This window comes from Chenopodium album, chromosome 12, assembly GCF_948465745.1.
Source record: "Chenopodium album chromosome 12, dcCheAlbu1.1, whole genome shotgun sequence".
Taxonomy (NCBI): domain Eukaryota; kingdom Viridiplantae; phylum Streptophyta; class Magnoliopsida; order Caryophyllales; family Amaranthaceae; genus Chenopodium; species Chenopodium album.
In genome coordinates this window covers 5,869,611-5,883,113 of record NC_137845.1, presented here as the reverse complement: position 1 = coordinate 5,883,113, position 13,503 = coordinate 5,869,611, and the positions used below count along the sequence as shown (strand labels likewise).

General features: G+C 33.3%; 1 protein-coding gene across 1 annotated transcript; it reads left to right on the top strand.

Annotated features, from left to right (window-relative positions):
* The first annotated feature begins 6,897 nt into the window (after positions 1-6,897).
* LOC145570152 (putative GTP diphosphokinase RSH2, chloroplastic) lies at positions 6,898-11,605 on the top strand. The gene is made up of 6 exons (XM_081629163.1): positions 6,898-7,954; positions 8,358-8,543; positions 9,067-9,527; positions 9,669-9,827; positions 9,932-10,283; positions 11,056-11,605. Exons 1-6 carry the CDS (start codon positions 7,298-7,300, stop codon positions 11,365-11,367), a joined length of 2,127 nt encoding a protein of 708 aa, XP_081485289.1. The 5' UTR covers positions 6,898-7,297; the 3' UTR covers positions 11,368-11,605.
* Positions 11,606-13,503: the final 1,898 nt, after the last annotated feature.

The window sequence follows — 13,503 nt, the reverse complement described above, 5'->3', positions numbered from 1 at the left end:
GATTGATTGGGCCTTATGAAGTCTGAATAATAAACACCCATAATCCAGTCCAATATCATAAACTCATTATGCGATTTTGCAAGTTGGACTGATATTTTAGCGAAACATCGTCATCATGCCAGAGCATGCTATCATGTTGGAAAAAAGTTGAGGCATAGATGTAGAAATCAGTACTTGTGGAGTACCTCGATGCAATGTTTAATGCAACTCATTACAAATCACGAAATATGAATTAAGGAAAATGATAAATGTAGCTCTTTAAATGGTTTTATCATAAATTTCTGACTTTATTCCATATTACTCCGTACAATGCTATCAGCCTTATCATTACCATTGCATGCAAAGTTTAACTTTTGAGAAATGTTGATTTTAGTAATATGAAAATGTATACAAGTAATCGATTATAATTCCCAAAACATGGTAAATAAGATTGTATTAGAAGTCTTAAATTGGATGTGCTACTATTATAATATGGAGTAGTATACAGGAAAATATTATTATTTGTAGAGAACAATTCATATTCGTACTAGTTGGGGTCTTGGGGAGCTTGTACATGTTATTTGTGAGTTTTTATTGTGACTAGTTCTTCATGAGTTACAAATTTGTATTCAAGTATGGTTGATTTCTTTGGACGACAATTGGACATACCTGCCAGCTGCCTCATTTCATCGTCAACTCTACATATGAGCAAATTGTCAACCTTGGTGTACACAAATATTTTAGTTTTAACAAAAAAGTTAATAACAATTTATATAGTAATTTATATTTTACTCTTGATTAGTGAATCTTTGTATTATATAAGAGCTGTGAAATTATTTAGATAAAATATATGAGGATCGTCATCTTCACGTTTATGATATACTCAAGTGTATATAAAGTAACATTCCAAAGTTCCCATTACACTTAAAGCAAATTCTCCACGTGTCCATTTAGACAATAACCTTTGCTGAATAAGACAATAACCATATAAAATTGTCAAAGGTATGTGTAGAAGTTAGATTGAATAAAAAAGGAAATGAAGAAAACGGAATCGTCAAATGGAAGTGAGAAACATAAACTCTTGAAGCAAAATCAGTTGTACTGTTGTGACAATAGTTTTGGCATTTAGTTTATGGTATTAGCAATTAGGCAATTAGCATCAACAACTTTTTAAGACCTGTTAAAAACGTTAAAAGAGGAAGAGAAGAGAGTGAGGCAGTGGAAATTGCAGCAAAGGCGTGTGCGGACTGCTTACTAATTGTCCAACTCATTACATGCACGCGGCTTCCTTGTTGCTTGCACGCTATTAATGTTACTAGTACGGACTTCTTACTCTGCTACGCCACGCAATTTGCCTGTTGGTCCAAGCACCAAGCGCCTTTCTTCTCATTCCCTTGTTTTTAGAGGTCCCTTTTACATACACCACCTTGATTATTTTAAGCTTTTGTTTATCGTGGCTTGTTGGCACGTGGTTTTAGATCGTTAATGATCAACTTTAGAGGTTGTGGGTTTAAATCTTGATACACATTTAAATTGAACATTTGTTAAATTAGGGAGGGTTATACGTGGTGAGATGAAATTTATTTGTCTAGGTTTTAATAATAATACGAGTATTGATAGATAGGTGGGCTAATAAACCTGATTTCTTGTCCAACGAACTATTACTCTTATTAGTATATTCGAATATTTATTAATTACTCCTAGTAATTAATCATTAATTTTTATAAATAAAAAAATATTAAGTTATTGGAAAGAAGTTCATTAAATTATCAACCACAACCTTGTACATATCAATTTGATTTGGACGAGCTAATTAAGTAGACGAACCCTTTAAGGGAGATAGAAAGGGTCCTACATTCTCACATCCCCATAGAGCACTAAAGTGTCATCCCTAAATTGTACGGAGTAACATAAAAAATAAAAATAAAAAAAAATAAAAAAATAAAAAATAAAAAAAAAAACTCACTATTTTTTCCATGTGCAACACAAAAATTAATAGATTTAATAAAATGCTTGATTAATGACAACATAATAATACCAATTACATGTAATATCTTTGTCTAACAATAGTTTTCAATAACAAAAAAAAAAGAAAAAAAAAGGTAATTAATAACTCGCTTTGACTATTCTTAATAATACGAATTATTTAAAAGTATGAATCAGAGCTAAAAGCATCTTTCAAAGGTAAATATTTACACCCGTCACAAAATCATACATTAATGCCCGCACTTATATTTGATTTGATATATAATTTTAGAAAGAGAAAAATGTAAAAGTCCACCCTCAAAGACTAGAATGGTTCTAACTCTTGCAACGGTACCAACCTTAAATAAAAGATCTAAGTGTTTAAAGAATAGTACTCCCTGTTTTTGGTTAAGCAAGTTGCAATTGATTTGACTAAAAACCATTCTAATTAGAAATAAATAGACCAAAAGAAAAGAGGAATATGCATGCACCCTCACAAATCACAATCTAACATAAACGACGACAGTCGACATACATGGACTCTTCTATCAACTATTTTGAACGATCATATATATCCCGTCTTACGTGGCACACTACTGTTGATTAATCTGATTTTTTTTTTTTTTTTATTTTGTTAAGATTAATTAATCTGATTTATTGAGTGGGGTTGTGAATTTGATCGTACTTGATCACTGTCCCACCTCCAATTTATGAGCAATTGTTGAGCATTTTAGTTTCTTTTTTATTTTATTTTTTTTTTGGTTACTGTTGGCGGCTAAGTTGATTACGTGTGTTGTTGGTAGTAGACTAGTAGGACTGTAGGAGTACGTGGCATCGAGAGGGTTTCCACTGACAGTGACACGTGCAGTTCACGTGTTTCTTTTATTAGGAATTATTTCTTTTTTTTTTTTTTTTTTTTTTTGGTGGAGAAAAAAAGAGAGAGGTTTCATTTGGAGGGGTAGCTTAAAGTAGGAAGCCGTAAAGAGAGGGGAGGGGGGATTAGTGACAAAGTGTCTTTGTTCATTCTTCCAATTCTAGAGGAACTACATATAGACATATACTCGTAGTAGTACAACAAATTGACAACAAACAACTACGGAGTAACTAACTTTGTACAAGGCTTAAAGTTAAATTAAACAAGGCTTTGGTATGCTGTTGTAAATTTGTAATGAACATTAGTAACTAATTTGATACTAATAAGGCCTTGTTATCTTCACTTTATTCAAATTATATTTAGTAAAAACAATTTCATTTTAACAAAAGTAAGTTGAGTTTACCATAGTTATTTAATTTAAGTGTTATAATTTAAATTAAACAAAAATTAGCAAGTGAAAATAACATGACATTAATTACTTGCTATTTATATATGTTCCATGACTACCATCTTCATATTTATGTCAAGCGGCCAAAATAATATTCAATTTTAACTTTACGTCTAATAATCAAGTTAGAAGTTTGAGAATATTAAGAGTTATATACGGAGTATGTTATATACTCCGTAATATGGAATACTCCATGCATATGAAATATCACGCACGCACCTCTTTTGATAAAATTTACATATAATTAAATAGCTAAACAAAGTGTAATATACAATAGTAATTACGGAGTAGTAGAACATTCATAATATAATTTGACCAATTGCTTAATCCTCACTGGCGCGCTAGCCAATAAATTTGAGCATCATAATTAATAAAGAAGTCAAAAGAAAATCACATAGTGTAGTAAAAGCGACATTTAAACAAGCTAGTAGCCACGCATTAACCAGCACGTTAGCAATTAGCATGAAAATCCTGGATTTTTCTAAAATAACTCAGCTAAATCGACAACAATCCCAATAGTAGTGGTATTTTGGTTGGATACTTTATCTTTGAAGGGATTCTTCTTTGTTACCCTAGCAATTAGGAGAATCTTCTTTTGTCACAAGTCATGAACTTAGACAAATATGGTTGGTCCCATGCATATGCATATGCCCTTGCAACTTGTTTGCCGCCAATTTGGCAATTGGAGTATGGACTACCATGCATCTTCCATATAAAAGACTACCAAGTACTATCTTGCTTTGATTTCAACATGTTTAGTTATGCGTCAAGATATGTACCCGCTTTTGTATACACCTGCCGTGCAATTTTTAAAATCTTGTATATTTGTATTTGTAGTAGTATAAATTATACGATGTATGTGAGGTTTAAGTGTTGGAGTAGTGACATCACTTTCACTTCCTATCCATGAGGTTTAAGGTCAAATTTCATGGGACTCATTTGAGCGATTTTCCTTATTTCTCCTCTCTTAAATAAGCCCCCTTCTTTTTACCAACAAAAAAATAAAATAAAAAAATGATGTAGATTTTACGGCTCAGTCAATACACGCAAGTTAAGGATGAAGTTCCTATCGCCGTATTGGCGACTAAACATGTTAACGTTTTGACTTATGTTTCGCAACAAAATATATACTCCTTATTTAATAACTTACTCAAAAGTTGTTGATTCTTTTCAATACAAGAAATAAGATGTTAAATTTCGAGACAATATGAAATGGGCCTAGACAACCCGAGCAAAGAGGAGGAGAGTTTGGTCCACAAATAAAGCTTAGGAGTTTCCATACAAAAACCAATTGGCAATAGTAGGAGGTACTCCTCTACCTTATAAAGTGAAACCATCTCTCCTCTTTCTCCAATGCGGGACACTCACAAGTGAACAACAATGGGTTTCAACATAAGATGAACTAATCAAGGCCTAAGTCAATGATTGCCTTAAACATCAAGAACTAGCTAGAATTTCTTATGCATTATAAAAGCTAGTGAAATAGTAATGAACGATTAGTGTTCATCAGAGTAGTGAAACGAATCAAACGATGTGATTTTAACTTTTTTGTAATGGTTTGTTAAATCTACCAATATCAATTTTTGCAGCATTATTAATTATTGTTAGCATACCTATAAAACGATTGTTTATAAATGTACTTTGTACAATCACAAATTCGTATGAGTTTTTTTATTTGAAGATAAATATTAAAGATCAAATAAATGTTGAATTATAGGCGATAAAAAAATATACTCCACTTATTATTATTGTTGTTTGGAGTAGCACTTATTATGAAAGGTTTTATGACAAAAATTTTTAATCATGTCACAAACATACTTTTCTTGTAATCTCTCATTTTCTTATTTTTTTTTTTTTTTTTTTTTTTTTTTTTTTTTTGTTAAAAGAAAAAAAAAACTTGCAACTATTTAATTTAAGAATATCTTATAAATTATTTGCAATACATTCTAGCCTAAAACATACTCCGTAATATACATTGTCAAACATGAGCAATACTCGCAGGCCTGAGTCACTTCACCTTATTTTTGCTGAAATTAAATTATTTTTACTGAACTAAAATATTTTTTACTAAATTGAAATTATTTTTATTAAACTGAAATTAATTTGACTGAACTAGAATCATTTTTATTGAACTGAAATTATTTTTACAGAATTGCTATTATATTTCTTCTTTAAGTTTACCGATTTTTACTGAATTGAACTTATTTTTGATGAATTGAACTTATTTTTACTGAACTAAAATTATTTTTACCGAATATTATTTTTTTAAGGTGAAGTGAACAGGGCTATGGTATAAAAAAAAAAAAAGGTTGTATCGACAAATTTAGGTTGTGTTATATTCACCTGATTTCACTTATCTAAACTTAACTGAACTTATTTGAGCTTAACTGAACTTATTTTAGTTGTAATTTGAATTTGGACTAGCCTTATCGTAACTTATTTTTCCTGTATTGAATTTCTAAACTGAACATAATTTATCTGAACTTGTTAGACCTGAAATAAATGAAAATAAGGTGAATAAAAATTACCCTTAATCTATCAACATACAAAATATTTTGTAAAAAAAATCGAGAGAAGTAAAAAAAAAAGTTTCATCTAAGGGTCTGTTCACATTTACTGAATTGAGCTGAACAGAACTGGTTGGAGCTGAATTTAACTGAACTGAAATGAATATTTTATGATAGAAGAAAATTAGGAACTGAATTGAATTGAATTGAACTGAATTGAATTGAATTGAACTGAAGTGAACTAAAATTAGGAACTCTAAATCCATAACTAATAACTAATACTAAAATGGCAACCATTGACATCATCCTATCCTAAAACAAATCATGTTGTTATTGAAAATTTGTCCTCCAAAACTATATGATGTCATTATAATATAATTTTCTTTTATTTTCAGCCATATTATTATTAGTATTAATTTCCGAAAATATTATATTCTTTAATTTCCCCCGAGTACCCCTTTGATCATTCGATTTTTCTATGATCTTTAATTTTTTTTATTCTTTTTAATATTTGATGTATTATTTGTTTGAGAAATTTTTTTAAGTATTAGTATAAATAAATAAATAAATTTAGATTATTTTATTTATTCAAATCGTACTTCGCATGAGACTAATTTAGTACAACTAATAAAATAATACTCGTTCCGCTTAACTTATCCACTACCTCCTTCATTATTATAGTGAGTAAACTTATCCTTATCCACTCTAATATAAAACTAATGTAAAAAATTAAATGTTTGAAGAGATAGACATCTATTTTATCTACTGTATTAATTTGCCTAATTGGACACTAATCAATTCTTAATCTAATCATTGCAAATACAATAATATTTTATATTTTTTTTACATATAGTACTTTTATTTATAATTACACAAAAACAATATTTGAATCAAATCAACCGTGAATTACGGTATTTTCCAAGGGTAATTTGGTCTTTACACTATCTCAGTCCTCCTGGCTATCAACCAAAATAAAAGAGGATGAAGATTAAACAAGCAAGCAAAGTATCTGAGTATCGTAGAAACCATTATAATTCATTTAAATATTTATTTAAATAATTTATTAATAAAAAAATAATTTTAAAAAGTTAATTGAAATAAACCACCCCCCCCCCCTCTCATTTTAAGTAAATCTTCTTCTCCACACATACGCCATTTCTTCTCTCTAATTTTCTCTCTCCTAAAATTCTAGGTTTAGGGTTTGTCCTCCGTTTCCCCCAATTCACATCGAATTTTCTTCAATTTTCAACTTCAAATTCAATTGCCGCTATAAAAATTAGATTCATACTGAAATTTCGATTCGAAAAACTGTAAATTTCCATTTTAGTTGTTATAATTTGACTTTTTGATTGTTCTTCATCTTCATTTGTTTTTACCCTAATTCCAAAAGATTAGTCATCTTAGATCTACCTAATTTCAATCATTTCATTGTATATATATAGCTCAAAAATCTGAAAATTAGTAGAAGAATCTTTGAATTTCAGCTCAAATTTCGGTTTCAATTGAGTTTTTTGAGCTCCATTAATGGCGGTTTCAACGATTGCGCTGTATGCGAGTCCACCGAGTAGCGTGTGTTCTACACCGCATCCATGTTCAATCAATTCTCATTCATCTTCTTATGATTTCGATCTCAGCGGTAGATCTCCTTCGACGAGCTCGCAATCATCATCTTCAAGCTCTCAACGGCCAATAATCGGTGGTTTATCATGTCTTCTGAAACACTCTCCTACTTCCGTAAATGAGGATTTTCAGAAGGTAGGATTAGATGATCATCATCTTCATCATCAATACAACAATTTGAGTAGCTCATTTCGGTATTCGAATTGCTCGTCGTTGAGTTCTTCGTTGAAGAGAGATCTTCAGAGTCCTGTTTCGGTGTTTCAGGGTCCAGTTTCGGTTTCCAGTAGCTGTAATAGTGTTGCTTCGGGTTCGTTTTCGGGTTCAGGTTCGTTTCGGGTGAATAATACGACGAATGGGTTGTTAAATGGGTTCGTGAGGAATTCGTTGGGGTCGTGTTTGGATCGTGAAGTGGAGGAGCTTACGTTTAATATGGAAGATCATTTTGTGTTTGGCGGTAGTGTTGAGGAATTGTTAGCAAGTGCTCAAATCAGGAATAAAATTTTCTATGAAGATTTTGTGATCAAGGCGTTTTATGAGGCTGAAAAGGCTCATAGAGGGCAGGTAATTCATCCTCCCCCCTTTTTTTTGATGTATAATAGTGTTACATTTCGTATTGTATCTCTGTTTAAATTCAATGAGAAAAACTGATGTTAATCTGCTGTCAATTTTTTTGATGCTTTTATATGAATTTGTATGATTGTTATATTTGATATTTGAGGATGAACTGATGAAGAAACTTTTTTGAGTAGTGTGAAAGATGGTAAAAAGTTTCTATTTTTAGTAATATATGGAATGCACAGTCAATTTTTTAAAAAACGAATTATCTAGTATTGGATCATATGAAATCTATTTGAATTGTTCAAGTTTTTCTTTTTGTGTAAGTTTAACATGATTATAGCAAATAAGAAAGTAGTGTTGGTCATATTTGTTAATGAAATTTATGTTTTGGCTTTTGTGTGTGTAGGTGAGAGCAAGTGGGCATCCATATTTGCATCACTGCTTGGAAACTGCAGTGCTTTTGGCGAACATCGGGGCGAATTCGACTGTTGTTGCTGCTGGTTTATTGCATGACACAATTGATGATTCTTTTGTTACTTATGACTATATTTTAAGCATCTTCGGATCTGGGGTGGCTGATTTGGTTCATGGGGTAAGACTTCAGAGATCCAAGTTTCAAGTTTAATACTGCACTTTATCAGCTGTGAATATGTGATGATTCTGTTTGTTTCTAAATTGCGTATTTGCACTTGCTGTATCCATTTTTGTGAACTGTGAATTACTTGCCTCAGTTGCCTGATTTTTTTTTTCTCTGTTGGGAAGAGTGCTCTTGAGTGACATTCTCTGTATTCATCCCTTTTGTGTTTAGAAAGCGTGTTTAACGTTGCTGTATACAATGATCTCCATGAGTAGCTTAGGTGATGTATGCCTAAGCATCTGAACTTTGTGAAATCCTATAATTGAGAAAGATGTATTTGTTTTTTCATGCGTGGTGTACAGTTGCAGGACAGTTGTGTTTTATTTAAAACAATAAGGTGGATTCTTTGACATTTTTGTCTGCACTCGTGCACATGCCTTTTGAATACATGAAATGTGACCAACTAGGCAGTAGGCATAGGGATTTGCTACAATTAGTGCTATTGATGGCTTATAAATTGTGGATGCCATTGTTTCAGGTGTCAAAACTAAGCCATTTGAGCAAGCTTGCACGTGAAAATAATACAGCAAATAAAACCATTGAAGCAGATCGGTTGCATACAATGTTTCTTGCTATGGCTGATGCTAGGGCAGTCTTGATTAAATTGGCAGATAGATTGCATAATATGATGACACTCGATGCATTGCCATCTCACAAGCAGCAGAGGTTTGCAAAGGAGACATTGGAGATATTTGCACCACTGGCTAACAGACTCGGTATTTCTACTTGGAAAGAACAAATAGAAGACTTGTGTTTCAAGCATCTATATCCAAATCAATATAATGAATTGTCCTCTAAGCGTATGAAGTCATTTGATCAAGCAATGATCGAATCAGAGATCGGGAAACTTGAAGAAGCTCTCAAGGGTGAAGATATATCTTACCATGACTTGTCTGGTCGTCACAAAAGCTTATACAGTATTCATCGCAAAATGTCAAAGTATGCTCTCTGATCCTTTTATGTTGTTTGATGGAGTTTTCTCTGTGCCAGTCTTCCAGATATTTTACTTATTCTGGCATGATGGGCACGTGTCCTTTATATATGCTCTATTTGGCTAACTGTATATACAATGATGTGTAGGAAGAAGCTGACTATGGACCAGATTCATGATATTCACGGGGTGCGTTTGATTGTTGAGAATGAGGAAGACTGTTTTAGAGCACTTAAAGTTGTTCATCAATTGTGGTCTGAAGTGCCTGGAAAGTTCAAGGACTATATTCATTGTCCAAAATGCAATGGGTAAGCACTATAAGCTATTTGTTAAATGTATGAGTATGACAAGGTAAATATTACGGAGTATTTTTGCTATTTATTTCTTAATTTGTATCCTTTGTTGTCTGTAGATACAAATCCCTTCATACAGTTGTGGTCGGTGAAGGAATGGTTCCACTTGAAGTTCAAATACGGACTAGGGAAATGCATCTACAAGCAGAGTATGGATTTGCTGCGCACTGGAGGTATAAGGAGGGTGAATCTCAACACTCCTCATTTGTGCTTCAAATGGTGGAGTGGGCTAGGTGGGTGGTCAATTGGCAGTGTGAGACAATGAACAAGGACAAACCATCAATCGACTATGCTGATTCCCTCAAGCCACCCTGTAAATTCCCAACTCATGCTGAAGGGTGCCCATATTCCTACAATGCTCAGTCTAATGAAGATGGACCTGTATTTGTCATCTTGATAGAGAATGAAAAGGTTTGTCTTTTGATATTCCACCTTCTATCTTTTCTAGTTTGGACAACAATGTCACATGTTTCCCATGTTTGTGATTAATTTAGTATGTGGTGTTGTCGTCTGAAAATTCGAAGGAGACTGTAATGGGTAGTCTTATGGTTTAGAATGGGGTTCTAAACTTATATTGGCACAATCAAAACTCCTTGTCCTGCCTCTACATTGCATCGAGTCTATAGCCGAATATAGCTTTCCATATCATGTGTCATCTTAGTGATTATATTAGTATGTGGTCTGAACCATTTCAAGGAAGACGTAATTTGGTTTAGAAGGGGATTCTAAGCTGATATCGGTTCACTCAAAAATCCCTGTCTCTCTACATTACATGGGGCCTATGGGCAAAATATAGCTTTTCCATATTATTTCTGTGCGTGTTTCCTGTTTGTTTGGGATACTTGAATCCCAGTAGAGTTGAACCTAAATAGAGCGTTGGTATATTTGATAACCGACCTGGATATTTGATTGTATTGATTGATGGTATGCTTCTCTAGTTTCTTTTGCCGTGTTTTTTGTTGTGGGATAAAATATCAGTTGTATGCAGAGACGGGAAGCTGTTTGTAGAGTGATGCTAACTTAGTGCGTTTAGAATGGCATAGCTGTATAGGATGTGTATAAATGAAACTGTTATTCGGTTTAGCTCCCTTACTGCCATTGCAAAACTGCTTGAAATATCGTTACTTCTCTGTTATTTCTCAGGTCTGTGCATTTATGAATTTGGCATGTTTCTTCATTTCAGATGTCTGTTCGCGAATTCCCCCCAAACTCCACCATGATGGATCTATTAGAAAAGACAGGCCATGGTAGCCCCCGTTTGACTTATGGTTTCCCCATGAAGGAAGAGTTGAGGCCTCGGCTGAACCATCATCCTGTTAGTGATCCGACGTGCAAGCTGAAGATGGGAGATGTGATTGAGCTAACTCCAGCGATTCCTGACAAGTCTCTGGTTGAGTACAGGGAAGAGATTCAGCGCATGTACAATCGAGGTCTATCGGTATCAAAACCTGCCTCTGCTGTCACAAGTGCCAGTGTGGTTGGCTGGAGTAGTTGACGATGAATGCTGATGTATCTTTAGTTGTAGACTTGTAGGACTACGGTTGAATAACACAATCTGTTCATGTAAATATATCATCTGTACAGAAAAAAATTTATGTTCTTTAATTTGTATTGTGGGTATATAAAATTGTGGCTAACTGAATCTGATTAATTGAAGAAATGAAAAGATTGAAAAAAGAAATTATATTCCCACATATTGCATGGCATTGTCTTTATTATTCATTTCCTCTATATGATTCGGTTTATTGTTACGGTTTGCTTGGTGACTTAGATAACACAGTGACCCTCTTCCAGGCTTGAATACTACATCACAGGGTATGCTAGTCAGCTGCTGAGAGGAAATTGCTATCTGATTATATGGTTCGTCTAACTAATGACCGAGATCGTGAGTATATATTATAAATAGAAGTGTATAAACGGGTATTGACACCGCCCATACTGGGCGTAGTATTGACCTTATTGTAACGAATCAGAAGTTCTTATTGGTATAACTCTTGAAATCGTTATGTTGGCTAGTAGTTACTGAAACCCCCATATGCATGTCAGCTGCGGAGTATTGTTCACTAATTCCATGATCGATAAATTTTGTTTTTCGAGTTAAACTCTGTATTAGCTACAAATCATAATTCTCTTTCAGATGATCTGATCACTGAAATATAATCGGCTTCTGAATTCTGATAAGAATAAAAATGAGCATGATCAATTTTCCATAATTCTGCAAAAGAAAACTGTATATTACTGAACCTTTATAAACTTAGAATTACATTATGAAGTCACTAAAATAGACAGATTTATTGATCTGAAACAGAAAACACAAGTGTAGCAGGCACTCAGACAGTTAGCCACAGGACAGTAGTGTTTCCTCTCATTTCCAAAGAAAATGTTGAACAGAGTCTTGCCAGGACAATACAAGCATCAGCATGACTAGAACCCCAGCAAGTCCCCACGACGAGCCCCCAACCCTAAACACAGACGAAGGATCCGATGACAAGATTGTTCTTCGCAATCCTGTCACTGACGAGGATGATGGTGATGAGGTAGTTTTTATCGCGATTATAAGTCCTGCTAGAACCATAGGCAGAACAAAGCCAGAGTTCCATCTTATGTCATATCGTGTATCGTTGCTCTTTGTATTGTACAATGGGGATAGCACCACGGCTGAAACTAAAGCTAATGCCATGGCTATCGGTCTTTGGGATGAAATTTGGCTTGAATACGCGTAGGTGCTACTCGTACTAGCCATATTTGGTGGTTCTTAACGCGTAAGAAACACTAAGAGATATATGATGAAAGAGGGGAGGAGATTAAGGATGGTGAAGAGGGGTTTATATAGGGGAAGAGAGGGGGTATTAGACGAAGGAATATGGCTGTAAAGTATGGGGTTTTGGGTGGAAAAAAAGACATAAAGTAGCCGTCCATAAAGTTTGAAAAGGAGGGAAAGGTAACGAACATATTGATTGACATTGGGATGTGAAAAGGATTTGAATTAGAGAAGTTTTTGGAGGCAGGGTATATACTTCACTTTAGTAGATTCTAGAATTCTTGCTTTCACATGCAAGTAAATTCTTATACATTACAAATTTACAATATACCACGGTAAAAGTTACTCCGTATTTGTGAATCATATTAGTAAAATGACTTGAAAAATCCATAACGAGACTCTCTTATTGGTGGTTTGGATTACATCTTATATAGATTTGCTCATGCATACAACATCATCTTACCACGACAAATTATTAGAATCTTTCTTAACAATATTATGTATATAATTTAAAGAAATTACCAAATACTAAGTATATATTCTTCTTTAAATTGTCATTAAGTTACTTGTTAGCTTTCTCTAGCCACAAAACTGGAATTTAGAAAATAACTATAGAGGGGTTGCTAAACGCCTAAACCTAATAAGTTCAATTATTTATGTTCAATGAACTAAAACTAAAATTAGGAGCATACAAGATGAGAATAACGGAAGCTTTATATTGCTATGCATATAAATTGTGATAGAGTACACAAATAAATTGTAGTATCAACTCTAGCTTTTGACGTATACTCTATCAAAATGTCACGGTAGAATTCACCGTAAGCATAAGGAGACATGACATAAAATTAAAACTTGCGGAGCGTAATTATC

What these genes read in the sequence shown, in the direction of transcription:
- LOC145570152 (XM_081629163.1), top strand. Translation starts at nt 7,298, where the DNA reads ATGGCGGTTTCAACGATTGCGCTGTATGCGAGTCCACCGAGTAGCGTG. An exon ending in AAAAGGCTCATAGAGGGCAG is followed by an intron (nt 7,955 to 8,357) that starts GTAATTCATCCT and finishes TTGTGTGTGTAG; the next exon opens with GTGAGAGCAAGTGGGCATCC. An exon ending in ATTCATCGCAAAATGTCAAA is followed by an intron (nt 9,528 to 9,668) that starts GTATGCTCTCTG and finishes AATGATGTGTAG; the next exon opens with GAAGAAGCTGACTATGGACC.